The sequence below is a fragment of the Eulemur rufifrons genome, chromosome 29 (genome assembly GCF_041146395.1).
Source record: "Eulemur rufifrons isolate Redbay chromosome 29, OSU_ERuf_1, whole genome shotgun sequence".
Taxonomy (NCBI): domain Eukaryota; kingdom Metazoa; phylum Chordata; class Mammalia; order Primates; family Lemuridae; genus Eulemur; species Eulemur rufifrons.
In genome coordinates this window covers 84,337,023-84,357,572 of record NC_091011.1, presented here as the reverse complement: position 1 = coordinate 84,357,572, position 20,550 = coordinate 84,337,023, and the positions used below count along the sequence as shown (strand labels likewise).

The following is a 20,550-nucleotide window of genomic DNA, read 5'->3' as shown; positions in this document are numbered from 1 at the left end:
TATATCATCTATAGTATAAATATTAGTTGTTATTAGAATGGAAGGGATGTAGTCCAAAACATTACTGTTAGAATGAGTTCTTAAATCTAGGAGTGGCCCTACTGGTCCTCTCCCATAAGGTACTGGTTAGCTTGGATCTGCCTGCAGATGTAGAACAGGAGGGAAGCCAGGGAGGCTCAGGCACTGGGAATGGGGAATGGTGGCTGAACTACAGGTAGGCACTGAAATAAATCCGTATCCGTCCCCAAGGTTGCCTTCGGCTTGACTCTAGCAGCTGATCTCTGGCAGATGAAACTACCCGCTGCCTCTTGATTAAGAGCTAAATACAGTAATATATGTCTATTCTTACAGAGCTGCTTGAGGAAAAAGTTCTTAATGGCCGTGCATTAACCTATGGCTTTGATTTGTGTATTTTTAACCTAACACAACTGTAATACTGTTTATGAGGCCTTAAAATTACGAAATTAGCTTGAAATGATGTGGTTAGGGTTGTTACTTAGATGTCATTCTGTGTGCTCTATGAACCCTTTTCATATTCATTATCTCATTTAATAGTCACAATAACTTGGAAGTTGGCAGGTTAGGTTTACTATCCCATCTTATGAATAAGGGAACCATAGGTGAGAGAAAATAATTTACCCAAACTTTTGGTAGCTAGAAAGTGGTTGACCCATGACCAGAGTCTAATGCCTGAAATTAAATATGATTTGTTATAAAATAATGAATCAATTGAAATACAATATTTCAGCCCACCTCCCTACCTCTCACCTCAAACCTTGATGACAGAGAGTCTGTGAGAAAATGCTTCCTACCTCTAGCTCTCTAGAATTTCTACAGTCTAGGTCTAGCTACCTTCCTGCTGGAGTGGAAGCACAGCTTCATTAGATAGCAGAGCTTATAAAACAGGAAGAAATGGGTAAGTTTTTTGTAAGTAGGAACTAAAATTGAAATGATGTTGAATTTACTTTTGTGATTAAGGAGGGCCCCAACGGATTTTACTGTAGAATTGGGAACACGTTCTGACTAAAGACAGAATGCTATCCTGAGTCCTTATGTTAAAAATTTATGCCAGAACTGGTATTCTTATTATTTTATAGAAATCATATAAAAAGATAGTGAGATATTAGCACCTACTGACCCCTTAAATCCTTTATTAAATTTGCCATCTAATAGAGTTAGAACATTGAAAATTTCAAAACATGTTTTTACTAAAAATAGAACTTCAGTAGAACACTATGTTTTTCACTAAAGCAGAATTCATGTAAGTTGTATTCTTCTGGGATTTTAGGAGAATTTAGTAGTGTGCTTGAAGGGCCTTGTTATAAGTAGTCTTTAAGAGGATATAGCTTGTTGTTATTTATTAACTAACTATCCAGTTAGTATTTATGTGATAGTAAGTATTTATGAGGTTATTCTTTACTAGATCTGAACATAGGTAGCCCATTCCTGACACTTTTGTCTGTGAAACAAATGAATTATCACTTTCTAATATCATTCATTCCATGTAAAGAATGGTACAGTATTTCTAGCTATAGAGCAAGAGGAATAAAAAGAATGGGTTCCAGATATACATCATACAATATTGATTTCATAGTGTATATATCATGCTTTTTAAACACTGAAGGATTTCTGAATATACTGGTTCCTCCAGGACAATGTTTTTCAAGCTACAGGTGAGAAAATCAATTTAGTAGATTGTAACCAGCATTTAAAAAAATGAAATAGAAACATCAGAGTGCATTGCATAGAGCAAAAGCAAGTCCCATTTCTTGACCCACTGGCTTTAGTTATTAATATATATGTAGGTGTGTACTGGGTCATGATGTAAAATTTATTTTTTACTAAGGACTGAGGTTTAAAAGTTTTAAAATACTATTCCAGGCTCTTGATAGTTAAAGATGAATTCTTTTATTTTGAACTCAAAGTTGAGGGTCCCTTTAAATTTCATGTTTCTTTTTCAGGTTGTTAAAAGTTCACAGGCCTGTGACTCCTCTCTCAGTTAATTTAAGGTCTCTATGTTCAAAAACGAGTTTGCTCTTTGTGTTCATCCTATTGTGCAGGAGCCAGAATGGCAAAACACATGCCCATAGAACACATCTCTAGCTTCCACTAGGTGTCGCTCGGGCTTCAATTTGGACAATCAAAATGCCTGTCATTAGGGATTGGTTAAATAAGTCATAATGTATCTATTCAGTGGAATACTCTAACATCATTAATTATAGGCTTATATTTATCAGTATAGAAATCTAGCTATGATATATTGTTATGTATGATGCAAGAATCAATTAAAAATATATAATTATACCCACATACATACATAATTTATATATATGAGTGTGTCTATCTTGAATATTATATACATATCTGGAAAAAAATGTTACTTGTGGTTGTCTTTGGTTGATGGGTGCTTATTTTTATCCTATTTTCTGAATGTTTTATAATAAGTACATTTTTTTCTATAATCAGAAAAAAATTTTTTAATTCCCACCTTAAAAAAAACACCTCATTTTGCACTTTCTATAACACCCTTGATATAATCTGCTATCTCTACAACTTTCTCATCAAATTGAGATTTTTTATGTCATGTTTTAGAGAAAACAATCTAGTTACAAGAAAACAGGAATATCAAAGGGGGCAGTAGTAATTAAACATCAAAAGCTATGCTCAAAACAGGAGCAAGAGTTTTGTCCGCATCACCTGTGCCTATGTTTGCAGGCATGCCCTCAGCATTAGGAGCCACTTCATATGGAAATTTCTTCCATAAAGTTCTCTCCCCATCCTTGGCTTCTTTAGGTTTAAGTCAATGTGAACATCAGACCTTTGACCATTAAGAACACGGCTTGTTTACCGTTAAGCTGTAGGTGCTATATCTAAATAGAGGCTCATATTTCCTTCCTTTCTCATTTTATGAGTACAGTGAGGAAAACCATCCTTCTCTGTTTCTATCAGCATGAACTTCTAATTGAAACTAAAATTCACGTACGTTGGTGGCTAAACAAAAATGAATACTATGGCAGCAGCTTGTTCTTGGTTTTGTTTTTCCGCCCAAAGATGGAAGAATTAAGGCTAGAATCACATACATGGGTTCTCAGTGCTCAGCTTGTTGCCATCTCTTGGGACTCTTCTTCTCTTTGAATCCCCAGCTCTTTGGATTTCTGCACAATAGGCATGTTAATTATTAATTTGAGCTTTGACTGAGGTTTGTTGGAAGATTTGCTAATTGTTAACCAAACTTTTTTCTACCTACAGACTTTTAAATATTATTTCTCTTAACAGAAATAAAGCTGGCCGGGCGCGGTGGCTCACGCCTGTAATCCTAGCACTCTGGGAGGCCGAGGCGGGTGGATTGCTCAAGGTCAGGAGTTCGATACCAGCCTGAGCGAGACCCCGTCTCTACTAAAAATAGAAAGACATTATATGGACAACTAAAAATCTATATAGAAAAAATTAGCCGGGCATGGTGGCGCATGCCTGTAGTCCCAGCTACTCGGGAGGCTGAGGCAGTAGGATTGCTTAAGCCGAGGAGTCTGAGGTTGCTGTGAGCTAAGCTGACGCCACGGCACTCACTCTAGCCTGGGCAACAAAGTGAGACTCTGTCTCAACAAAAAAAAAAAAAAAAAAAAAAAAAAAAAAAAAGAAATAAAGCTTATAGATATAAAACATTTTAAGCTACCAGTAAAAAAAAATAGTAACATTAGGTAATATTCACTGAACATTTTTCATGAACCTGACACTATTCCAGGGCTTTAAAATATTAAACTATAGGCACTTCAGCAAGCTTTGGACTCAGCTTATCAACCTAAATCAACCTACTTTGTAGATTTTCTATGAATTTCCAATAAACTCTTAATTTTCACACCTACTCTCTTGCCAATCCCAAGTAATATCTATAGAGTCTCACTTTCTTACTCCTTCACAGTTGCATTTAGACCTTTTAGGCACACCTTTTTATTTGTGTACTTTAGGCTTTCCTTTGGATAAATATGACTAGGTTTCTGTTCAAAGTTTTGTATAGAAAAATTGTTTTGGGGCAACTATATTTATCCATCTTAGCCTTTTAGATGAGCCTGGAATGTCCATTCCCAGTAGCTCCACTCGCCTCTACACGTTACAAAGGCTTTGGTGTAAGGACCATGCCAAACTTCTACATCATACCTGCCTGATGACTTTCTTATTTGAAGTGTTCAGAAAAACAAGGTCTACAGGCAAGGCTTCTGCCCAAAGAACAACCCCATGGACTCCACGTTGCAGAAGCCCAAGACTCTCTTCCAGCACATCTGGCACAGGAGCCAGTGACATAACAGAAGTTGGGATTTGGCACCAGTGGTTGGAAGGAGTGTTTGTGGGGATGGGGCACAGAGAATCATATAGCTTGATGGAAGGCTTCTGCATCTTAAATTCTTCTACAAAACTGGTGGAGAGTTCTCAGTATCTATCTGTATCTAGAAATCAGAATTTACCTGCATATCCTGGTCTAGTCTATCCTACAGCCAATTGCACGGATTTTTCATAGGTGTGGAGGGGGCAGCTGAAGATATACAAGAAAGTTTTCCAAACTGTATGGAAGGGAGCCATAGTTCCATGCCCTCTCCTTCCCTCTTAGAGATTCCCAATGCAAATTAACATTAAGGGCTCTCAAAGTCCCATGGTAAAGAGATCTGATCAACTTAGTTTAACCTAATGTCTCCCAAATATTTGGCACAGGACAATCTTAGCTTTATGCAACATTTATTTACAACCTTCCGAAGATGCATTCTTGAAAATGGTATGAGAAGGGTCTCCTGTGAAGGTGGTCAGACTATAGATAATGAATGAATCAGTGATACTAACCCCAGTCATAATGTTTTCTAATAAACTGATCTCACGTGAGCATATTAGGTCAGTGAATAAAAACATGGACACCAAGTATGATCTGCCTCTTAGAATAATGGGAAAAGCAGATTAAGCCCTGTCTAAGCAGTGACTGCTGGTCTTCTGTTAGTGATATGAGTGCCGGACCTGCTGACTGAGTATCTCTAGGACAATGGCTAATGACCTCACAACAAAAGCATGTTGCCTGTTTAGCACATTTCTGTCTGGAGGCATAGGATAGGGAGAATGACTTTTTTTTTCCCCCACATGTGAACACAGTCACTGTTAACTAGTCACTACTTCTTACCTGAAAGTGTTCTCAGCATGTTTAAGTTTGTGGGTCATGAATTCCCCATTCTGTGACTTCACTTCTGTAAATCCTTTCTTTCGATCCATGAAGCTCTTAATTTCTTCTTTGGGCTCTTTGTCCTTTTTAATCTTCTCATCTTTGATCTAACCAACAGTACATATCAGGAAGAAACATAACGATAAAAATCTTATTAGATTTTGGTTAGTATCATCAAATAAGACCCAAATTTGTTAGGAAGGCAGAAAACTCAGAAGTAAAACAAACCACCCAGTGTGGTAGAGCTGGGGTCAGAGAAAATTCTTACAGCGTGAGCTATGGTCCTTTAGCCTGTGAATAAAGACCTTGACCACAATTTTAGGAAGGCAAGATCATGCCTGATCTCACTGGGGTTTTTATTTTTTTTAGAGCAGTAGGAATGTTACGGTTTGGAAACTACCGAGTTCTGGGAACTTCATGTAAGCTATTTGCAGTTCTCACTGGGAAGAGTAATTATTATTAGGGTAGCTTTGAAGTTAGAATGGCCAGGTTGCTTGGATTCTCTCTTGGATGGAGAGAGAATCTTTGAGAAGGACACAAATGAGGAAGAAAGGAGAGGAAACCTACCAGGTTAGCTAAATCTGCCCAGCCAATTCTGGCAAAGAGCACCTTTGTATTTTAATTGAATGAGTAATTAGTTCCCAAGAGTGGAACACATAATAATCCTGACTTTAGGGGGAGGACGCAAGATATGTGGGATCTGTGGGGCCATGTTTGTAGCCATCTAAGCCATTAAAGATAGAACGGAATATGACATATTCCAGGGTTTGTCATGACTTCCATTGCCAGTAAAACTTTAGTTCTCTGGAAGTGGTTTTGTGATTGTTACGGGAGACAGAGGAAGATGACACGTGGAGGGCAGGCGGTAGCTTCAATATTTTATGGGTTTTGTGTTACAAGTTCCTCACAGTAAATGAGACAGGTTTTTCCAAAGTAAACTGAATTTATATAGCTTTTTGAAGGGGAGGGAAGGAAAGGAGTTAAAATTACTTCACCTATATCATCTCACCCATTCTTAAAAGATGTGTGTGAAAACAAGTGAGGTTCATTATTGTTGTTTTCAAGACAAACAGTTACAAAGCACTATTGTTCTAAAGAAACCTGCAGAGGAAGGGGAGGCCATAAGAACTTGGGCTTTAGGTAGTGCGACCTAGGATGTCCTCCCCTGGCCTGATCACTCACCTCTTTCCACCTATTCTTCAAATACTCTCTGAACTCCTAAAGTGCATGTTTAACAACGCAGAGTCCATTGTTTTTGCCCTTTTTTGATGAGCCTTCAACAGTCCATTGACTGTCTTCTTTGGGTGTTATTTGATTATGTTACTACGGATGAAGTATTCACTACTATGCTGCCCTCATTAAGACTTTAATCTTTCTCCCGGAGGTATATACGTAGCATGTCCCTCAGAGGTGCTGAAGAGGGGAGCCGTGTTTTGCATTCTCTCCAAGACCTCTGTCTGCAAGTTGGGAAACCTGACTTTGGGTTCCAGTGCTGTCAACAAACTAGCTGTGTTACTTGAACAAGTCACCTCGTTTCTCTGGGATGCTGGTCTCATGTGTGTAAAAAGACAGGATTGGACTAGAGATCCCTTCCTAATCTCTCATTCTGTCATTTCTCTCTTGGCTCCTGGTTGGTCGTGAGAGGCTACAGCAAAGAGAAGGAAGCTCATGGCCTGTACTGCAGCTTGACTGTGGCTCTTTGGTGGCCGCCCAAGAATAAAGCAGTATTCATTGGACAGGCAGGAGGAGGCAGAGTATATTCTTGTTTTGGCTGCCATTATTAGATTTAACCCCAGAAACCATGGACTCGAGTTTATATTCTGGTTAAGAAGCATCTGGGGATACAAAGTTGGAGGTGAGGGGGTCTCATTTCAGGGATACCCATGAAACAAATTCTGAGTCAAATCTCATGGTTTGTGGAACACTGTGTAGAGAAATTCCCTTTAACTCATTTCTCCTATTTTGCAGCCAGAAATATTTCCATCCTCCCAAAATGTATGATCTGATTTACTGGCCAAAAAAATTCTTTAAAATTGATTTGAAAAACAATACATGTCTAACAGAAGAAAAGTCCCCTCCCGCCTTTTTTCAAGCTCTGTCTTTATTGGCAAATGTTATAGTGGATGGTAGGCTTATATTCCTATTGGAAAACTTTCTTAGAAATATTCTCCATGTAATAATGATAATTTTAGTTTGACAACTATTTTCTCTTTCTGGGAAATAAATAAAGTAATTCCATAGAGCCTTTAAGTTTTATTTTTGGATTCTGTGGCAGATTCAACCCAAATCCATGGGATTCTGTGCTACTTGGTAAAAGCATTAGACCTTCTAGGTCAGAATGTTACCATGAAGAAAATCTGTGCTGAAGTATTAATAGGTAACCAAATATCCTGAAGGATTTAATGTGCTAATGTACACAGGTAACATTAGCATACTCTTAAGAAAGGCTCTGACCAAATGCGATCACTGGGAGTATAGAATTCTGGATATGTGGAACATCCAATGGAATAACACATGAGTGTGTGGGGGGTGGGAATTCAAGTGACATGCCCTAGTGCCAGAGAAATACTCAAAAAGTTAAATGAGCAAGTTGAAAAGGATTGAGATGTGAGTCTGGACTGTATTGCATTATTTGATTCTAGAAAAGTAGTAAGAACTGGGTGCAAGCTACAGTTTTTCCAGACTAGGTTTAATGGGCTTTTGTTAGTTTCAGAAGCCCGAAATCCTTTTCTGGGTCCAATTTACAGCACATGGATTTTTTCTGGACTCTTTGGTACTGCAGGTCTGCTTCATGGACATCAGAGACCTCATTGAATCAGATTCTGCATTTAACAAGATTCCCAGGTGATTAGCAGGCACGCTAACATTTGGGAAGTGTTGACCTGGAGATATGAACATCACTTCTAATACCATACTAGCAGCTCTGTTAGAAACTTTGTTTTTCTGTTAGAGTCAGGGGGTAAAAATAGCTCCTGGGTGTAGAACTAAAAAGAGGCTTTTTATAATTGGAGAGGAGTGAAAGAAAGCTAAATTAAGTTTCAAGGTTGGTGATCCTCTGCAACCCATTGCCACAAACAGAGTTAAACTGTAGCGGAGAAAGACAGGTTTTATATTTTTGTTTGTTTGTTTGTTTGCAGACCTTGGAGTGATATCTGGAAATGCTTTCTCTGAGAAGGCTCACGTGATGTTTGCATTTAGCTGTGGTTCACCTATTCTGCCCATGTTGCATGGGTCCTTGAAAGGAAAGGTTTTAGTTTGCTTTTTGGTTTTTACTTTTTTCTGAACAAAAAGGAATAAAAAAGGAAGAGGCTGTTTAAAATGGTTGAATCATGTAAACATGATTTAAAGCTGTCTACATAAGGTAACAACACAACTAGCTGGAAAGGGGAAAACCTAGTCATTCAACCAATTGCTTATGTACACAATGTTAAAAGAGGAATACAGTGGTTTTTTTTTTGTTGTTGTTTTTTGTTTTTAAGCTTGGGTTGAGGAGCTTATCTGGGCTTGTGTAAAAAAGTCAAAAGTTTTGGGAGACTGGAATGTGCTGTGGGGCACACTGGGAAAGGGGTAGACCTCAAATCATTCCCGGGAGTGTCTAATGGTACCGTGGACACTGCTGAACTGGGGCCTTCTCTGAAAAGAGGCAGAAGGTGATCGGGGTGAGCACTGTGAGCCCTGTCTAGCTCTCAGACACCGAACACAGGCATAGAATGCTTTGGGCGCTAAAAACAAATTCGATCTTAGTGATTTGAATGAAATTTTAAATATAGAACCCAAGCAGTGTTTTCTACAGCCTCCCTTCCCCCACATGTTTAATCGCGGAGTCATCATTTCATGCCCTCTTCCTTCTGTAGTCAAATACATTCACCCTGAAACACTAGCTTTCTAGAAGAACCCATGTGGGACATTTCTGTCTGAATTTAGCTCCGAGGTAACTTTCATTTTTTTTTGGTAGGTGACTTTGTAAGGCGTTCTTCTGTCCCCAAATGAAAACAGTATTTCCCAACATGTTCAGCTACGTTCTCAGCTACCTCGTGAGAGCTAAATTCAGTTTTCCAGTTCTTAGCATTTACACTTTCTCCTTCCTTTAGTTGGCCAGTGCTCACATTCAATTTTTACTCCCAAACCACCACAAGTTCTATTAGAAACAGAGACGAATATGAATATTAACATAAATACAATATATAACATGAACTAAAGGTTCTTATTTTTCACATGGATTTTATGAAAAATATGTAAGAAAATAACCCACCCCCGATTTAATCTGGTCATCTATTTTCTAAATATGGATTCTTCTGTTGAAAATTTTGAGTTTTCTTAATAAATGCCATAATAGGCAGAGAAACGTAGCAAGAGTCTGTTTGGGCTGGCGCTCAGCGGCTACAAATCACTTCACTGGCCTGGTAGGCAAAGTAATTCAAGTCTTCCTACCTCCGATAATTCAGTTTTACCATGTTCAAGTACTGTGAACTTATTAGATATAGTCACAGTTTTTAGGATTATTTGGGGCTAATATAAGCGCGATGGTTAAAATGAGGTCAGGTGTTCTGATGTGACATTCTGATTACATCGGAGCACCATGACATTCTGCCGGTGGCAGCCTTTGGTCCACTGCCTCCTTTACTTACCCATAGTCAAAAACACCCCAGCACCTGTTCCCGTGTGTGCCTCAGAAATGCAATGCAGAACATTTGGCCAAACTTTTCTTTTGGAAACCAAATATCATCTTCCGTCCACCAAATTTCCTACTGAGATGTGTGAGGGTGTTTTTCCTTTGAAGAGTTAAAGCATTAATCAAGGCCAGTTGGAAATATTTCATAATTGAAGTGAAAGTAGGATGGCTCAAGGGAAAATATTAGCACGCAGAAGAGTAGAAAGCAGGAGAAATTGATTGATTCCAGAATGCTTTTCAAGCCTTTTTGACTGTGACCCACAGTGAGAAAGACAATTTATATGACAATGCAACACTTACTCCCTACAGTGTTCTTGGATACTTTCTATTCCATTTCACTTTTTTAAAATGCCAATTGACACATTGAACTCATTTTGAGACACTCTAAGCTGATCTCACCATTCAATGAATCATGAGTCGTGGCTTGAAAAACACTGGATTCGAGGTTACAATTTTGAGACTGTCGGGCCTGAGATGCTGTGGAACTCTGCTCTCCATTACTTTATGATCAGAATACTTCTCAATCATATTTACCTCTTGTTTTTTGAAGGCAGGTTTGTCTTCCTGGGACTTGTCTCTTTTAGCTTGCACTTTAGCTCCCTTTTCTTCTTCCTTTTTATTTTCAAGAACGGTAAAGTCACTCGTGTAAAAGAAGTCTTTCTAGCTTACAAGAGTGAGAGGTGCTCAGAGCACTTTGCACGTGCCGCGGGGTGGCTTCTCTTCTGCTGTCTGAATGCTCACATTTCCCGCTTGGTGCCCGCGGTTCTAAACAGCAATGTGGGGTATTTTCTTCCCACATTTTCTCGTGTGCCTGCCATTCTGCGCTCTGAAATCTAGCGTGACGTGGCACTGCTTGTGTGTGTTTACAAACCTCGTGTGTGCTTTGGTGCACTTTGTTCATGATCTTCTCAAAAATAGCTGTGTTCATGAACCCCTTGTACAGAAGCAGGAGTGAACGACAACTTCAGTGCAATGTGGACTTAGTGACAGAGTTTGCCCTGGAAAGGTGAATATGCAAGCATCTCTTTTTTCATTTTCTTTCTTTCTTTTTTTTTGGGGGGGGGGCGGTGGTGATGGTGGTAGTGGTTAGGACCAGTGCTTTTAATGCAGTCTTGCAGACAGAAAAAGAATCTTTTATACCTTACAAATAATTCCCCCCGCCCCACTATTTCCACCCTTCCTTGGACTACATGAATTTGTGTCACCCCGATGGTAAAAGTAGCAAAATGTATGCTCTTAATTATCAGTCAGTTATAAAGCGATACTATCCCAGATGAATGGCTTTCTGCAAGTCTACATTAAGCTCAGGTCTACATGATGGCAAAGCAGGGTTTTGACATTTTTAAATAAAAGGCTCCAATCAGCTCCTTTCCCCACTTTATTACTAGTTAATTTCTGGAGATTTATTTTTGCCTTCTTAAAATGAAATTGCCTGGCCATTATTCTTTATGTCAACTTCCCAACCTGACTTTATTACTTTTTGATTCAACATTAAACACACGAGTGAGGTGAGGAGTCTATGAGCCTCTTGCCTCATGTAGACCTATGGATAGAGGAGAGGTGTTAGAAAGAATGAGTTTAGATGCAGGTGAAAAGAATCATAAGTCAACACAACACCACCACATGCATCACCTTTGCATTAATTCATTTTTTTGGTATTCATAACAACCAAGCACAGAGCAATTAGTTTCTCTCTGGTTGTCCCAGTATATTTGGTTGATTGAATATTTAGCCATCAACTGCTTGCTTCATGCTTGTGTATTGCTATGGCCTGAAAAAATGAATAGCTTGCCAAAGGATCAAGCACGTGGGCTGTATGCATGTGGCCTCAGTCCCAAATTTGATGTGCATTACATTTCTCAAAAGTCACAGGCATCACACATTTGGTGCAAAATGTTTACTGTACCTGTTTCTTTAGGACAGGTGTCTGAAGTTTATCTTCTTGCACTTTCTTCTCATTTACCTGTTTCCCTTCTACCTTTCCCCCTTGTACCTTTGTCTCTTGCATTGTGCGTCTTTTCTCTTCTAGCTGCTTGTTGAGTTTCTGCTCTTCTATCTTAGCCTTCTCCTCCTCTGCCTTTGCCCTCTGCCTCTCCTCTGCTGCCCTTTTCTCTTCCTGCTTCTTCCTTTCTCTCTCCTCTGCCTCCCTCCTTTTTCTCTCCTCTGCCTCCCTCCTTTCTCTCTCCTCTGCCTCCCTCCTTTTTCTCTCCTCTGCCTCCCTCCTTTCTCTCTCCTCTGCCTCCCTCTTTTCTCTCTCCTCTGCCTCTCTCCTTTCTCTGTCTTGGAGAGCTGCTTTTTCTTCTGCTTCAATTCTTGCCCGCTCATCTGCTATCTTTTTGTCTTGCTCGGCTTTGATTCTTTCTCTTTCTTCTGCTTCCAACCTTACCCTCTCAGCCTCAGCTCTTTCCCTGTCCTCGTCTGCCATCTTTTCGTTATGGGCAATCTCATCTGAACCTTGTTCCCTCTCCTCGGCTAGTTTATGCTCTTCTGCACTGATTTGCCCATTTTTCAATGACATTACCACTGTTTCCTCTTGGCTTTCTGCTGTTTTCTCTTCTACCATCGCCTCTACCTGATTGTCTCCAATGCTCCTTTGCTTTGGCTTCTCCTCCTCCTCCTCCTCCTCCTCCTCCTCCTTTTCCTTTTCTTCTTTCTTGTTTTCTTCAGCATCCCTCCAATCATTCTTCTGGTAGGACTTAGTGACTATTTGTGTTTCCTCTAGCTCGTATCTTTCTTGGCGACTTTCACTTTTCTCTTCCTTCTCTGCAGTTTCGTTTTCTGCCGTGTCATTTTGCATTCTTCTGCTCGGGAGCGACAGACTTGCATCTGTTATTGTTGGGTCAAACTCCTTCTGCCGCTCCAGAGCTTCCTGCAGGCGTTTCTGGCGTCTTTCCTCTCGCCGAGCCAGGCGCTCCAGCAAGGCAGCCTCGTCATCCCCTTCCACCTGAGTGTTTGTGGAGCTTGTCTTGGCCTCCTCGTCGGGCACACTGTACAACAGAGAGAGCAACACCAAAGACAGCTCGTGATTCATCAGTCAGCTGCATTCATACAGCCTGTGCCGCCCAGGACTCCAGCAGCTGCCCACATCCCCTGGGACGTTACCAGTTTAGTACATGCCCTTGGTCTTTCTCTGGCCACTGGAGTCTATTCAACATGCCAGAAGTGCTTTGGGTATTAATGTAAAAAAAAAAAATTGATTGGCATTAATGTATAAATACCTCAGCACCCCTCACCTTTTGAGTTGGATAAATCTGAGGTACCTGTTCCACATGGGACCTTAGAACTCCCCAGTGGAGTTAAGCTCCAGACACCCACAGTGGTGACCTGCTTGGTAATGCAACCTTTATTTGGTTGCCTTCCTTTCTCTGTCTCACTTTCCAGCACCCCTACCGGTGTTACCTGGGATCACATTACTAATAAACTACTTGCACTCAAATCTTTAAGACCAGCTTCTTGGGGAATTCAAACTAAGACAAGGACCAAACCAAAATAATGAGTGAATTCCTCTAGTGTCATATAGTATTCTCAGATGTCACCAAGTCTTTTAGAATTCCTGATCTGGATTGGTGAGACCCAAGGTACTTTGAGAGGAAGGGAGTGAATGTTACAGTGTGGAGATTCTACACTCATGCCAATGACTTCCATGAAAGAGACATCCAAGTGTCCACCGCAATTCCTGCTCCCCCTTGCATAGTCATGGGGGAGGGACAGCCAGTCAAGCATTGCATTTCCTACCCGCTCCTCCTCCTTGCACCCAGGTGGTGCCAATGCAACCAAAAATTGCCAGTGAAATGTAAACAGAAATGTCAAAACCAAGGCAATTAAGAAGAAGAGGTGCATTCTCTATCCTCTCTGTCTGCTGGCTAGATCAGAGAACTTCAAAGCCCTAGGGGTTGGCAGAATCGCAAAAGGAAAGAAGATAGATGACTGCTTCCACCTACTGACATAAATATCTGTACTAGATTGGTATGTGTTACTGCATTAAATACTAAAATTTGGGGGCTGCTCATTGGTATAGCAGCCAGCATTACTCTAACTAGTACACACACTATCTACCTTCTTTGTCAAGATCTCCAAGAGTAAAGGGTTTCTTGTCCTTCTTTTTCTACAGTGGACAATGGGCAGTTAAATTTGATATTTATAAAAAAAAAAAAAGCAAAGAAAATCTCTAAAACCAAACTCTACCACGTCCAGCACCTCCCTCACTATTGCAGGATGCTGGACACTGTCCAAGTCAGGGTGTTGGTCTCTACTGGCAGAAAACAACCAGTCACATGATACCAGAACTGTGACCAGAGTTGGAAGAATACATCTTGCAGTGTTTAGAAACTCCATCAAATTTCATGGTTCGTACCAAACTTGGCCCTTTTGAAGTTCAAGTTCATTTAATTTTGGAAAAACACATTTCATATTTAACAACAAAAAATGGCAGAGTAAAGGTTAGATTTTAAACTTTCTTGGCCTTAGCTTTTGCTGCAGGACACTGTCTCCACGAATTGGACATATGAGGATCAAATGTCCCTAAAAGTACAAAGAGTTTAGAATTTAAGGGCAAAAGTCTATGTATAAGTCATTTGGGTCAACTGAATTCTAATAATTTTAAAAAGGTACCAAAATTCCAAAGTGCTAGCCAGAGTAAAGTACTCTTAAGGTAAGAAACCAACAAACTGTATTGAACCTTTCTTTGCCTATTTATAAATCATGACAACAATCATCCGTAGATATTAAGTGCCAGTTATAGTTGTTTAGCCCCAAGGAGACTTATTCTTTTTGTGGCTAATTAATATGTCAGAGATAAAACATGTATTCTCAGACTTGAATATGCTTTTCTAAAAATAAAATAAAGAAAAATAAAAATAAAGAATAAAAAATATTTTATTCTAAAAATAAAGAATTTTGGGTCAATCAATACCATGAGATAACTAATAATAATAAAATGTGAAAATAGAAGAGAAATACAAGCAGAAGCAAGGTTTTAAAAGCAAGAAAACTACAGACCACTAGTAACTTTTAAAGCCATTGTTGGTCACTCTCTTTTAACTAGATTCAGACAAGGCCTCAAAATGTCGTTTTTCAAACCCATTCTATCCGCTCTCCTTTAGCTCAAAAATAGAAAAGGCAGTGAATGACTATGCTGCTCTCCTATAAGACTGCTAATAGTGAAAATTTATTGAGTGCTTACTATCTTATCTGTAAGGCACTACGCCTTTTACATGCATCATTACCTAAATTAAGTTTAACAAGATTTTTAAGAGAAAAGTATAATTTTTACTTCCACTTAAGTGAAGAAACACAGTTAGCGAAAGGCCAAATTGGGATTCAAAGCCAGCTAGTGAACCCCAGAGATCATACTTGCATCCTCTTTGCAATGTTTTCTCCCCAATTAGGACCTACTTACCAAGGGACATGGTCTCTATTTCTTCACCTAACCAATAAGCTTCCTTGTTGAATTCATCCTGCCTGCCAGCATTTTCAAGACTGCTTTCAGAAACCTTCTGATATAGCCTCCAAATTTTAGTTAAAGAGGGCAGGACCCTTTTCCTTCAGAATTTTCTAAATAGACTGAATTAGACAAAACAAACTAGAACCAGAGCCACATGTGAGATCATATAGAGTAGATCCATCATATTTAATCTGTCCATAGTTTTAAATTAAAATTATTTTTTCTCCATTCCCCTCTCCCAAGATATCCTCATCTTTTCTAGGCCTTGAGGTATATAAATGACATACACTGACCATTAACATAATGAACCGTGTAACTTTATTTCTGTTGTAAAAGCCCTTTCTGAAGAAGTTGAACCTATTAGGCATTCTCAACTTCCCTGATTTCTACCAGGGCCTGAGTAGGAAAAGATGTAGTAATAAATTCATTAAGCATGTTTGAATACTCACATTAAATACAGGATTCTGCATCTTGCTGAATATTACAGTGATCAGAGAATACTGATTCAGGCTGTCTATTATGAAAAAGAAGACATCTGCTATTCATGCCTACTTTTAAAATTCATGGGTTACTGGTAGGCACAAAGGACTCTATTAAACTAATAACTCTTCAGTTCAAAACAGATAGCAATACTCTATAGAATGAATGTAAACAGTTTTCCTTATTTGAAGATATAACTCACTGTATTTAATAGATTTAAAAAATACTAGATTATAAAATATAATAAAAGCCTTCAACTGAAGTATGTTTAGGAGATGGGAATGAGTTGGGGGTGGGGTGGGACGACATGAATAGTAGTGTCCTAATGTCTAAATCAGATTGACTGTCCAATCTGATTAGTTGCCTAGAAAATGTCCACAAAATAATTAAACAAGTCAGATGAACTGAAAAAGGGTTAGTTGGGCTGAGAATGGAATGCTTTGCCTGACAAATTCTTTTCAACAGACAGGCTAAGACACAAGTTAGAATTCTTCATTCTGAAGAGGACAGTACCTGTTCTGGGCATTAACCTCCACCTGGTCGGTCACCTGTCCCAGGGATTCTTCCTCTTGCTTCTGCCGCAGCCTTTCCTGTCGGGCTCGGCGGCGCCGTTCCCGGGCCGCCTCTTCCTCATCATCGTCGTTCCGCTGGTAGGCGATTCTGCAACATTGCAAAGACAACCTCCTGAGCTTGCCACCTGCCAACCAACTCCACCAACTTCTCGGTAGGAACACCCCTGAGCCCTTTTCTGAACTTGACTGCTTAAAGAACCACAGAGTTCTAAAAGGATGGTTCCTCAAGTTTAGAGACCCAATCACCTAGTTTTCAGACTTTTAAGTATTTGAAAAGCATTAATCCAATAGCTAAAGAGGGTAATTTACAATGATCAAACAACAACTTAAACTAAAAAAATCTACACAAAAGCAGGTTGCCTTTGGAAATTGTGGGTTAGTGTATTTAGATTTCCTTACTAAGCTAATGATTAGTATGTAAGATTTAGAAGCAGAAATCGAAAGTATTGAACCAAAAATAATGGAAATACATATTATTAATAAAAAGGATTCAGCAGGTCATGTGAGTTATTTGCATAGACACTATCACAAAGATCAGAAAAGAATCAAGTTACGCTATCAAACTGGGACTTTGGTGTTAATAAGCCAAAATTGCTAATTAAAATTGGGAGCAGGGTATTTGCTTGGCTTGGCTTTTGTTTTTCCTTTCAGTTCCTTTTCACTGGAGGGAGGGGGTGTTACTGACAATTGGTTGGAGGCTTTAGAGTCAGTGCACTTTGAAGGGGGGGCAGCTATCTCTAAGGCCCCCTCTTTTGCTCTAAGACATGCTATAGTATTGCATCACCCACACACTGTGCACATCACAGTAGCCCACAGGTAGATATTTGGATAGAAGCCTAAGGGCTGAGGCAGGTAGACGAGACACAGAGAGCATCACTGTGTATATGTTATGTAGGTTTTACAGTTTCATCTTAAGCAAATTATACATACAATCAGTATCACTATGCTAGATATGTTTCCCCTAATACTTATTCTCAAATAAAGAATTAGGGCTGGGAAACTTCAGATGCTCAAACTCGAGAGGAAATGGCCCGCATGGTTGACTTGGGTACTTTTGAAGGCATAATGTGTCCTGAGACACAGAATGACCAGAAGGCATGGGTGCTGCCGGCCAGTGCGGGGCGAGCTGGCCCGATGGGTCAGGGGGTTAGGGATGGGGATGGGGATAGGATGGGGCTGCATTGTGTAGCGGGTTGCTTTTTATATTGGAGACTTAAAGTGTTTTTATTACAATGTTACTTACATCTTTACAACTAGAAGTTATGATATATAAACGTTTCACAGGAATAATTCTTTTTTTATTATGGTAAGAATACTTAACATGAGGTCTAGCTTCTCAACAAAATTTTAAGTGTATGATACAGTATTGCTAACTGTAGGCATAATATATGGCAGAGCTCTAGAACATGCTTATAATTCTTATATAACTACAAAGCCAAAATGATTTACAAATTAAAACAACAGAACCATACTATTTATACCAATAATATGAACCTAACATGACTGATGATGGTTTGCTTATGTTAGATTTACAAACAAGGTACTTTCAGGCTTCGATCCAGTACTTTATTTCATCTGTTTCATCTTCTGACTTTCATAATAAAATGCTATGAATGTTTTTTCACCAACGTATCTTATAAAAGACAAGATTAGCAATTCTGAAGGTTGGTTGGTTTGTTCTTTGCTATTTCAGAAAATCTGACTTCTTATTTACTAAAATCTGCTAGTGTGCAATATTCAAATGCAAATATAAAAAAAAGTCACTTAATAAATCTATAAAACTAGCTGTTTTACTTTCACTAATCTGGAGAGAAGGGCAGTGTGATATAGTTGATGATAGATGACTAGATATCTAAAAACCAGACAACCTGGTTTTTAGAACTGGTCTCTTACTAATTTGCAGCACTCTGATTAACCTGAAGTAAATTTCCTTGCGAGTGACAATCAAATGAAATAATGTTATGGCAAAATGTTCTATAGTGCAATGTCTTGTTATTATTAGGAAAGTTCAGTTAAGGAGCTGCTTTGGGAGGAAAGATGAGTGTTCAATTTTAGACTTGTTGAGTTTGAGGTGACAACATGACATGCTTTGCATGTTCCTTTCTAATTCAATCACATTGTAGTTTGCAGTCGAAAGCCCTTCCCAGTGGTTTGGCTTCACCCTTCAGATTCTTGGCCTGCTATTCCTTTGGCTTATTTCTCAGTAGACAGCTTTAACCACAGCAGGGAGAATGAGTCCTTAAAGACTGCTTCCCAAGCTAATCAAACAGAAAGCCTTAATTTGCTTTTCTGTATCTCTGGATCAGCCATGAGGACATGGATATTACTTGGGTCTTCCTCTTCCAAGATAAGCAAGACACATAAAAGCTCCACAAAGGACATTCCTGTGTTAAAAGCAAAACCCCTCCCTCTCCTTAATGGAATTGAATTTTAATCCCTTAATTTCCCTCATACTTGAAAAATGAGCCATGTTACCTCTTTCTCCTTCTACCTACTCAACATGCATCCTGGCTAGATGTTGCTGGCCATCAGCTCTGACATGAACTAGATTTGCCACCGAGGCCACAGCACATGTAACCTTTCTTCGTCTTCGATTTCTCATTGGAGAAGTGACCTGAACAACCAGATCATCTCCATTTTCTCTTCTAACTCTTCTCGCTTGGCACAGACTAAAATTTATAGGTAACCTCTCTCCATTGGTAGCTCCTTTTCTAGGGTACACGCTTATCAGAACTAGATTTTTAAGGATCTTTTATTATGACTAATAAAGAAACACACTAAATTTTTTACAAAGCTAAGTACAAAAAAAAAGCCAAAATAGTTTCATGGTGTTTTCAACCACAACATGCCCAGTTGCTGGCTCAGTAAGATATCAGTTGACTTTATACTTTGTACATGAAATCATCTCCATACCTAATGACTTGACAGGTGTGGAAATCCTTCAACCATGAGACTCCCTTCATCAGCCCTCGGCATGCAAAGCTAACAGTAGTTTCTTAGCTTTAGGCCTTCCTCATGGCAACCTACCCTTCATACCAACACTACAGGTTTATTTTTTTTCTGTCAAAATTAAAAAAAACTTAATTTCTCATTCTTTTGGATTCTAAAGGTAATACATACTTAGTATTTTTTAAAACCAGACAATATAAAATGTATTAACATAAAAGAGAAAGTAAAAACCAGCTCCCTGGGATAATACCACCTGGATATGAAGATGATAATATTTGATATATTCTATCAGACATTTTCCTATATTTTCATTTTTAATAAAGTGGGATCATGTTATACATATCCATTCATAAACCATTTCTTTAATTTACCTTATTCATGACTATTTTTAACATTAGCAAAATGTAATTTCAATAGCAACACAATATTCTGTGTATTTATGTATATATATTAATACATAGAATGTATATGCATACATATAGTAATTATACAGATGTACTATTATCTCTTTAACGAATTTTCTACAGACAGACATTTAAGAATTTTTTCCAACTTCATATTCTTAAAAACAATGCTGCAAAGGACATCATCATAGACATAATTTTGCCATTTGTTCAATTATTTACTTGGGAAAACTTCTCAGAAGTCAGAATTTTTGAGTTTAAGAGTATGCTCATTTTAAAGGCTTTTCATATGCATTGGCAAATTGCCCTCCAGCAAGGTACATAACACCTGGAATGTGTGAGTGGTAATTTCACCATAAAGCAGAATTTGTCCAAAAATACAGGCAAGTATATCTTTAATATATCCAAATGATAGCACACGCTCTGCTTTATGCTTCGGTTAAAAGACAAAATGTTAGCATTTCTGATTTTCCACACGCCAGATTTAAATGTATTTGAAATGCTGCTGACTAGTAAAAATCATATCCCACCAACCAGTGGGTTGTAATAAAAGCGTAATGATCCTTTTGTTCCTTCTGTGAAAATTCAGCAGATCCTGTATTAAGCAGTCTGCCCATCTTCTACAGAACAAAGACAACTGAGGTTCCCAGATGAGTCAGAAGCAGTGTGGGATGTGAAGTCCCTCTGAATCATCTGATAATGACTGGACTGTGTTTAATAGAGTTTTAATCAAATGTATTTTATTGTGATTGATTTTTTTTTAAATCCACAAATGATTTGTAAAGCAACTCTCTGTGAATATTGATTAAAACACACACATACACACACTAGAC

The 20,550-nt window shown here is 38.8% G+C and overlaps 1 protein-coding gene across 10 annotated transcripts in view; it reads right to left on the bottom strand.

Moving 5' to 3' along the window:
• The window catches only part of CALD1 (caldesmon 1), a 199,617-nt gene that overhangs the window by 16,564 nt on the left and 162,503 nt on the right, over positions 1-20,550 (bottom strand). For 5 of the 10 annotated variants that reach the window (XM_069462000.1, XM_069461999.1, XM_069462002.1 and 2 more), the window contains 4 exons: positions 16,306-16,452; positions 11,776-12,856; positions 10,404-10,481; positions 5,159-5,304 (listed from right to left, as the gene is read on the bottom strand). In XM_069462000.1, the coding sequence (XP_069318101.1) occupies positions 5,159-5,304; positions 10,404-10,481; positions 11,776-12,856; positions 16,306-16,452 (1,452 nt within the window). The remainder of the gene's footprint in view (positions 1-5,158; positions 5,305-10,403; positions 10,482-11,775; positions 12,857-16,305; positions 16,453-20,550) is intronic. The other 5 variants (XM_069462007.1, XM_069462008.1, XM_069462009.1 and 2 more) reach the window with 2 other exon arrangements.